The 9,805-nt window shown below is 39.2% G+C and overlaps 1 protein-coding gene across 6 annotated transcripts in view; it reads right to left on the reverse strand.

Moving 5' to 3' along the window:
• Rrm2b (ribonucleotide reductase regulatory TP53 inducible subunit M2B) overlaps positions 1-9,805 on the reverse strand; it is a 32,024-nt gene extending 22,219 nt beyond the window's left edge. Inside the window, exons 1-2 of one of the 6 annotated variants that reach the window (XM_076911279.1) lie at positions 9,577-9,800; positions 1,997-2,152 (exon numbers count right to left, since the gene is read on the reverse strand). In XM_076911279.1, coding sequence (XP_076767394.1) covers positions 1,997-2,152; positions 9,577-9,783 — 363 coding nt within the window. In that variant the 5' untranslated portion in view covers positions 9,784-9,800. The other 5 variants (XM_034517082.2, XM_076911277.1, XM_076911278.1 and 2 more) reach the window with 5 other exon arrangements.

Genomic DNA, 9,805 nt, shown 5'->3' on the forward strand with positions numbered 1-9,805 from the left:
CAGGGATACACAGAGAAACCCTGTCTCAAAAAAAAAAAAAAAAAAAGAAAAAGAAAAAAAAAGAAAAGAAAAGAGAAAAGAAAAGAAAAGAAAGAAAATTTCCTCTTTTTTTGTATGAAGTCATAGTTTACATTTATGTACTGCTTACCAAGTGTCAAATATAATTGTAACTATTTCATTAATGCTCACAACAACCCAATATGTTCCACACAATTAGCCTGATTTAGCAGTGAGAATACAGGGAGAGATGAGAGCTACTTCCACAGAGAGTATGCAGCAGAGCAGGATTTGCACTGAAGCAGCCTGGCCTCAGACCCTGCATTCTTCACAGGGTGTTATCTCCATAGATATATCTGGTCTCTTCCCATAACCATCTATTTATTTATTGCACATATGTGTATAGGATGTGTGTGTGTGTGTGTGTATAAGAGGTGGAGTAAGAGAAAGAGATCACATATGTGCTACAACACATGTGTAGAGATCAGAAGAAAATTCAAAAGTTAGTCCACTCCTTCCACTGTTGACTCCATGAATAAAACTCGGGTCATCAGGCTTGTTCAGAAAGGTCTTTTGTCCAATGAGCCATCTTGCTAGCCCAGATCTGGGTCTTGACTGACAGGCATACAGATCCAATGATATTTATTCACACAGATACAGTTATCCAGAGATATGGATGCTTATTGATTCATATACAGAGCAAGGATGTTATGTCGCTATCATGAACAATAAGAAATAAATAAAAGACAATAACTATTTGTGTGTTTAATTAAACTATATAGCAATCACTTGCATGACTAATTTTTCTTATTAAACCAGCAAGTATTATCTAACTTGTGTGTTCAACTCCCTTTGAAGGTGGTAAAAGTTACACTTCCAGTAAGTGCTCAGTAGCTGCCTGCCGGGGCAGCTGCGTCATGTTTACTGCAGCTGAAGGCAGAGCTAGATTGTGAAGTCAGCCTGGCAGGCTCAACGTTGAGTGCCCTGCAGAGACAGCCAAAGTGCTCACATGACTGCACCTCCAGACCCACCCTCAAGCTAGCTCAGGGTCTTCACGATTTTCAAGATTTTGGCAGATTGTTGTTTTGTTTTGGAGCCAGGGTTTCTCTGTGTAGCCCTGGCTGTCCTGGAACTTACTCTGTAGACCAGGCTGGCCTCAAACTCAGGGATTCACCTGCCTCTGCCTCCTGAATGCTGGCTGGGATTAAAGGTGTGTACCACCACGCCTGGTTCTCACCGTTCATTTTTTAAAAATACAGCTACAACTCTGTTCACTCTGCTGGCCATAAGTATAAACTGCTATTAGGCCTGGTGAGATGGCTCAGCAGGTAAAGCGGTTTGCTGCCAAAGGCTTGGCCTAATGACATTAGTTCAACTGCACAAAGACATGCACACAGAAATGAGTATTAAAAGCAAACAAACAAAAATCTAAAACTGGTCTCATGTAGTCATAGCAAACCAAGAACCTATTTAAAAATAAAGACTGTGGACTGGCTGCAGAGCCAGCTCAGTGATTCAGAGCACTGGCTGAGGCTGTTCAGTTGTCAGCACTCACCTGAGAGGTCACATCCACCTCTCACTCCAATTCCTGGGAACCCAGCAATCTCTGCTGGTCCCCGAGGGCACCAGGCACACACGTGGTGTATGCGTATACATGCAGGCAAACACTCATGCACGTAGAATAAAAATAATCTTAAAAAGTAGAAATGGTCTACAGTATATTAGAAGTAAAGGCAAGAGGATTTTGACTATAGACTTACAGAAAGATCTTGGAAATAAACACAAAAATCTGGCAGAATGACTTGTCATTTTCTTGTACTAAGGAACTTACGTACAGATACTAATCTAATTATATTCAATTTAAGTCGATTGATGATTCATTATATTTACTATTGATGAGCACTAATAATCTATATTAATTATGAGCCATACTTATAAGTAAAAATATTTTATTATTCTGTAAGGCAAGAGCAAATGAGATCCAGGCGATACCACATACCTCTTCTGCTGTCCAGAAAGACGCCTGTGCTTGCTTATACATTCTCCATATATCAGGGTACTGAATTGGAAAGATGACAAACCGTCGGGAACTCTTTCTTAGGAGTGGCTCTTCCTCTGACCTCACCACATTTTCTTTTGTCTCTGAACACAATTTCTTTTTAAAAACAAAGCACAAATGCTTTTATTACATGAAAATTTCTCTATGACTCAAGCTTAAATAGACATCTTGGAAAAGTTCAGGAGGTAGCACAGGCTGGGGCAGCAGTATGACGTATAGAATCTTTCAGTTATCTAAGTAGCGAACAACTGTAGACAGCTAGTTGCATGAATCTAGGAAGTTGCTTAATTTCCCTAAGCCTCACTCCCTGCTGCTACAAAATAATACTTACTGAAGAAGATTGTTCTGATTATTTAAAATCCTATAAGCTATACCAGGTGCATAGCAGGCACTAAAATTATTGTGGTTATTGCTACTCTAAGCATAATACAAGCTAAACCAATAAATTATAACAGTGGGAAAATATCTAAGTTTGTGAACAAAAGGTCCCTTCCGTGAAACTCTGATTTCACATAATGCTGATGTGAACGAGCCATTGTTACAGGCTGCATTTTTAGTTTTTCCTAATCTTAGCTGAAATACTTAATACTTACCTGAAAACTCCTTACCAACGATGTATCTTCTCTATCTACCTTAACATTCCCATATACCACTGTTATTCTTATTTACACTTCAGATTATTCTTTATGGTACAAAATAGTTTTTACTTGTATGGACAAATTAGCACCCTTGCTCACAAGTTAGCAGTTATCACACTCATATCAAAAGACTGCTACAAAAAGCTAACAATGTATTTTTCATGGTTTCAAATGCTGTATTTTTAAAAATTATTTTGTTATTATTGATAACTGAGATGCTTCTGATTGGCTTTTTAAAGATTGTTCCTGTTTGTTGAATTATTATAGTAAATTTTTGGTCCATCAGTACCTCCTTATAACTCCAAGAAAGGAACTGTAACTCAGTATTAGAGAATGGCAGCAGAGTAAGTCTTACTCACACTGGCCTGTGACACCTACACTCAGGAGCAGGAAGACTGCTAAGTTGAGGCCTGTCTAGGCTACAGTGAGACTGAGGAGAAGGGGAGAGACAGAGACAGACACTCAAATACAACATTAGCTAGACCTGAGCCCAAAGGCAGAGGTCTAGAGTAAACAGGTAGGTGTGTGTGTGTGTGTGTGTGTGTGTGTGTGTGTGTGTGTGTGTGTGTACTGGTCTACTGGGAATCTGAACTGAGGTCCTCATACTTACACAGTAGGCACGTCAACAAATAAACTATCTCCCTAACTCAATCAACAGGTATTTTGAATCTATGTGGCCAATATACCTCTTTGAATTTTTCTAGAAATAAATTTATTACCTTTTAATACTATTTTTCATGTGTAATGTACTATATTATTGAGGTATCGTTCAGGATTAGAACTCTCTACCATCATTCTATTTGCTAGATAGGGCATTGGGAAGGAAAGCACAAATAGTAACCCTTTGGAAACAAGTACCTTGACCTTAGAGTTTTTACAACCTAAGAAAAAACTAGTCAGTCTCAGAATTTGTGAACCTTTTGAAGACTAGTACTTGGACTGTAAGTTACATTTGTATACAGTATCTTTCTGTTCTACCCGATAAAAAAAATGCAACATAATAATATGAGCATAGTAGTATTAATGAATGTCAATGACATTAATTCATGAAGGATTAAAAGAAGTTACATTAGGAAGTATTACTAAATATTTTGTTATATGATGAGGGTTAACTAACATAAACCTTTGAACTGGGTCAGAGTCAACATATTTCATAATGCATATGTTAATACAACTTGAAGAGGTCCAGGTAAGGCTTTTCAGGGTACACCTGGTAGACCTGTGGTAAGAAACCATACTTTAGCCTTTAATCCCAGCACTTGGGAGGCAGAGGCAGGCGGATTTCTGAGTTCGAGGCCAGCCTGGTCTACAGAGTGAGTTCCAGGACAGCCAGGGCTACACAGAGAAACCCTGTCTCGAAAAACCAAAAAAAAAAAGAAAGAAAGAAAGAAAAGAAACCATATTTTAGAACAATGGTTCTCAACCTTCCTAATGCTGTGACACTTTAATACAGTTTCTCATGATATGGTGACCTCCAACCATAAAATTATTCTCATTGTTACTTCATAACTTTAATTTTGCTACTGTTATAAATTATAATGTAAATATCTATGTTTTATGATAGTCTTAGGCAACCCCTGTGAAAGGGTCATTTAACCCCTAAGGGATCACGGCCTGCATGTATTTCATATGGTGGACTGATTAGTAGCAAGATGATTAAAAGAACTTCTAATGTCAGTTATTAATCCAGTATTTAGGAGGTAGAAGCTAGTGAATCTGAGTTCGAAGCTAGCCTGATCTACAGAGTGAGTTCAGGCCAGCCAGGGATTACAAACTTTGTCTTGAAACAGGAAAGAGATAATATACAAAGAAATTGTTGGCTAAGTCAGATATAAATCTTTACCTTCCATTTATATCTGAATTCAACACAAATTTGTCAAGTCTCAAAATTCCTTTGAATGACTTTATAAATAATTTTACAAATAGAAACTTAATATTATTCTACTAGACAAAAGTGGATTTATCAATTGGTATTGTAATTATGATTTTATTTGAAAAAATGGGCTCAGGTATTAGTGCCCATGAAAAGGGCCTTGAATATAAATATAAATTTTGCCATAGCTATTTTCCTATAACCACTCTGAAACAATGCTTTGCTACTCAAAAAATTTTTACTATCCTCATTTTATGAAAAAAAAAAAGACAAATTAACCTTTGGATTTTAAAACATTACTCCTTGGCTAAACGTTATCTGAAGATAGCTTGGGTATGTCAATTCTGCATACTAAGTGGAAATTAAGAAATTAATTTTTGAAAACTATGGAGCAGGCCACCTAACTTCTAAATGTAAAAAGTTTTGGAAGCCAGTGAAGGTTTTTAATCTGATAACTAACATTATTGGATATGTAGTCTATGATCACTTGCAAAAATGAGGCAGATCTGAAAAGAACTAGAAAGAAAAAAATAAATTAGTATGTTTTCCATTTCTTGCCCAGTGGATATGTGTGCCCACCCGAATGCACACATATATTCTCCTCCCAATACATACATGCATATATACATAATTACTACATACACACATACACACACAATTAATAAGATTTTAAAAATAAAACAATTAGTTCTTGCTAAAAATGTTCAACCTTTGCAATGGCAAGGTTTTTACAAGAAATAACAACAATATAGAATATCCTAAATATGTGGAAACAGCTGAAGATTCAGACAAAAACCTGTTCAATCTCATATTAGTTTAACAGAACTTGAATCAACTGATCCTACTAGCCCAGGCACCACTAACACAAAGCTGTTAATACAAAGAATCTATTGTTAAGAGAAAGCTTCCTAAGTCTAAGTTACCCCACAATGTATGAAAGTAGCTTGTTTAGGCTGTGCTTAGAGAGATTCCATTTTACAGGCAGCTTTTGACTCAATTTTATGGAGACAGTGCTCCTAGGTGGACAAACAAAATTCACTGTCTGGCTAGCACTACCCATGTCATACAATGACAAATGATTTATTCCTGGTAGTAGAAAGGGTACCTCCCTTATATTCATCAGGTGAATTGAGGATGCAGTGGTACATGAAAGTACTAAAATCTTATTAGGAAACCCAGGCTCAAGAACTTATCAGACAGAACAGATTAAAAGAGTATAAATGTCCCACATGAACTTCATAAAGTTGTGGGTACCTAGCACTGTGTTGGTAATGGCTCCATACCCTCCTATCATCTGATACTTGGTGTGCACACTGTGTGTGTGTGTGTGTGTGTGTGTGTGAGAGAGAGAGAGAGAGAGAGAGAGAGAGAGAGAGAGAGAGAGAGAGAGAGAGAGAGAGCGCGAGCGCACATGTATGCAGGCATGTGCATGTGTGAAGGACTGACAAGCAGAGAACTTTTGGTTGTCTCTGGGGCTTAAGCTCAGCCTGGTCCCTTCTGTTGACATGGCCTATTTGACTGGCCTCCACCCATCTGGACCAGAAGCTACTAATTCTTGTTCTAACACAGTTCTGTCCTCCTTGCGTCTGTAGCCAACTACATCCTCAGTTTCAATCGTGACTCTCCTGCAGCCTGATCTCCACAACAGCTTCTTTAATATGGCTGACTCTGAGTTCATTATTTTACCAATACACACTCTATTTGCATTTCTCTCAGGCCTCTTGCGAAACCTCTTGAACTCTGCCATAGTCACTTTAACTTATATTCATTCTGTAAACTGCATATATAGAAAATGTTTGCTTGCAATATGTGATATGAGAGTTAATACTAATAACTAAGATCTAAACAAAAGAATGTACATTTTCCTAAGCCAGACTGTCAAAGAAGGCAGGGTTATCTGGCAAATTGCTGCCACTGAAACTGCTGTACCTTGTAAATTTATTATCATTCAGTAAACTCTGACATTGTAGGAAGACACAAACATGTTCATTTGTGTTTCTGCCATAGCACACTTACAACAATCTATAAAGTAAATTTTGCAATAAAAATAACAAATTCCGGTTCAATGTTTCTAGTAGACAGCTGAGAATATAACACTGTGGCACAAGAGTGATGGGAACCCTATTAATAATTGCCAAGGAAATGGACCCTAGAGAGAACCTATAGGGAACAGGAAGACAACTGAACACAGACTTGCAGGACGTTGAAGAATGCCGACATTTAGAGCTTGAGATATAGTTTATCTGGAAGAATGCTCACTGAAGAGTGCCTGCCTACCATGCACCAAACCCAGTGCTCTAGCTCTGGTGCCACAGAAACTAGACCCAGAAGATGGATGAAGAAGTTCTAGGTCATCTTCAGCTACATGGTAACTCTGAAGGGTAACCAGGGATGTGTGAAGTCCAGGCTAGGAAAAAAAAAAAAAAAAAAAAAAAAAAAAAAAAAAAAAAAAAGGATGGAAGGAAAGAAAGGCAGGCAGGCAAACAGACAAGGGGGTAAGGAAGAGAATGCTAATGTATAAAGAGCAGATAGTATAGAAGACAAGTCCCCTTGACTGGCAAGGGGACAAACAAAAACAAAAGCAGAAGTGACCTGATTTAGCTAAAGCCTCAATGAGAGGAATTCTATAAAAGATCCAGACTCTGATGTCAATCAGACTAAGAGGGTAGGAAATTAATTTTGTGGGCAAAAAAGTGTCAAAGATGCTGTAGCATACTGCTACATACATACTGCTCGTATTCTACCTCTACGTGCTTTCACTTTCCACCTGCAGGCATTCATTGTGGGATACATCATAAAATGATTCCTATGGATGGATAATCAGGAGTTTCTGAATGGGAATTAACATGAATAAAGGTGGCAACTGGAAGACAGATATTCCATATATAAGAAGAACTAGAAAAAGAAACAAGATTTTGCTAATATATACTGTATGAATTTCAGAAATGGAAATGAGAACATGAAAGCATTAAGACGTGAAAACTGGAATTAAAAATGCCTGGGCTTTGATAAGACTTTTCTAGTGGGCCTTATTATTGTTTATTGAAAACTGAGAGCTTGAGAGATTTTTTTTTTTTTTTTTTTTTTTTTTTTTTTTTTTTGTAGAATTAGTATTGGGAAGTAATGACAAATCACTAAGTTAATGAAAGAGACAGTTGACAATAGTAAACAGGCAGGGAAGACTGAAAGCAGAGAGAGAACTCAGTTGTAGCTGCACAAAGGCGAGGTGATGAGAACCTGAGATAAAGATGGGGAACAGGTAGTCCTTAGCAAGACTCCACTGTCTTTTCCAAACTTGTGCATTTAGTTTTGTCTTCGTTTCTGGTTATCTGGTATGGTGTTGCTGAGACAAAATCTAGCTTATGATTCCTCAGTAAGCACCTACAGTGGTCTAATCTAGACTGGCACTCTCCATGCCTCCAGTGTGGTTGCCTGTTGTGTCCCTTCCACTTATTTGCATGCAGCTGCAGATATATATTTTAAGTACCATTTCATTCTTGTATCAATCAACAAATCTGAAACAGCTGGTGGAGCTGACTGAGAAGCGACAACTTGGAGAGTTGAACCTAGTTCTAGTAAAGAGTCTTAGGAATGTCACTGGACTAAGCGTTCTAATCTTGGGAATCCTGAGGAACTGGTGAATGCTGTAGACCCTGTTCTCTGTGGATTCACATGCAAAATCTACACATAATATAAGGAGACTAAGAAACCTCATCTACTGCCCTTTAAAATGGCCCTTAAGTCAACTGTGCTAAAATCACCTTTAGTGCTTGTTACAAATGCAGGCTGTGGGCATGATCATTTAGTTTTTATTAATTACTCCAGATGGTTCTGATACAAATAGCCCACACTGCCCTATCATATAAAAAACAAAACAAAACAAAACAAAAAAACCCAAAGTGCTTAAGATACCTTGCATCTCAAAAACTCTTGAATTTGTTTAAAAAAAAAAAAAGTACTCACTAAAATTTATTCTAGGTCTAAAACTCTGCTGTCTTTATGAATCAATAATAATTTTGGTGTCATTGGCAAACCAGAGAAGTCTAAATATTACCTGAACGAAGAAACTGGTGCTAAGTATCTTTGTTTCGAGGGGAAAACTTATGGGAAAGTCATAATTTATTATTAAATGCTTACAGAATAAAAATCAATTTAGAATCTCCATCTTTATCTAGAAATTCCAGTATAAGCATGAATGTATGTGGGCTCAAACTTATGGCCCCTCCAACTTGCCACAGTATTAACTTCAAGACAAAGAGAAACAGGCTCACGCACAAGAAAGTAGTACTCTATTCCAGATGATTTGGAAAAAAATTTTTTTCCTCAAAATGGGGAATTGGAAATTATACAGTAACAACTTACATTACTATAAAGCCCTAGAATTTAATATTTGTTTGCTGTTATTCTTCTGCTAGCATAGAAGAAAAGAGGATGAGTAGGTTAATCTTAGATTTATTATCACAGTGGCACTTTGCATAAAGCAGTTCATTCTTTGTGAAGGAAGAAACAGACACCCCGAAGATTCAGGTGGAAGTTCTGTGTGTGCAAAGCTGGTCTCCCAGTCTAACTTGTTGTCGTTGTAAGGCTACCTCGTCCTCCCTTCACCTGTCATCTCCTCCCCTCCTGTGTCAGTTTCCACGCGAGTTCTGTTGGGTAGACCCGTCACAGCCCTTTCACCCGCCAGGGCTCCAGAAAAGGCTGGAGAGCAGAGGTGGGAGAACAAGGGAGTACGGAGGCTTCCTGAGCCGGGGCCTTAGAGCGTAGTCCTTGGCCAGCCCTGAGCAGAGCAGCAGAGCGTCCCTCCTCACCTTCCCCAGGGCCGGCTCCCCCGACTCCCCAACGCCAGCCTGCGGGGAGGCGCTTCCTTCCGGCCTGCACAGTGTTTCTGATGGCGATGAATAAAACGCTACTCTACAGCGGACCTGCGACTGACTTGCAGGTTCCCGCAACTTGCAACCTCAAGTCCGGGCGTGACTCTGGGGTGGAGGATGAAGCGACTGCGACATTACCTCACCCTCCTCCGGCCTGGCCGCTTCCGGCCTTTCCCGGTCGCCCATCGCGCAGACTCTGCCAGAGCTACCCGAGCTGAGGAACTGAGCGCGGCAGCCAAATCCGAGGAAGAGCGGATCGACGTAGCCAACTAGTCTGCACTGTGTGAACCTCCTCCAGCTCCGGGCCCGCCCCGCTGCGCCGGTCCTGGGTTCTAGCCAACCCATTGGGGTGAGAGCCACTGCGGTG

This window comes from Arvicanthis niloticus, chromosome 13 (assembly GCF_011762505.2).
Source record: "Arvicanthis niloticus isolate mArvNil1 chromosome 13, mArvNil1.pat.X, whole genome shotgun sequence".
Taxonomy (NCBI): domain Eukaryota; kingdom Metazoa; phylum Chordata; class Mammalia; order Rodentia; family Muridae; genus Arvicanthis; species Arvicanthis niloticus.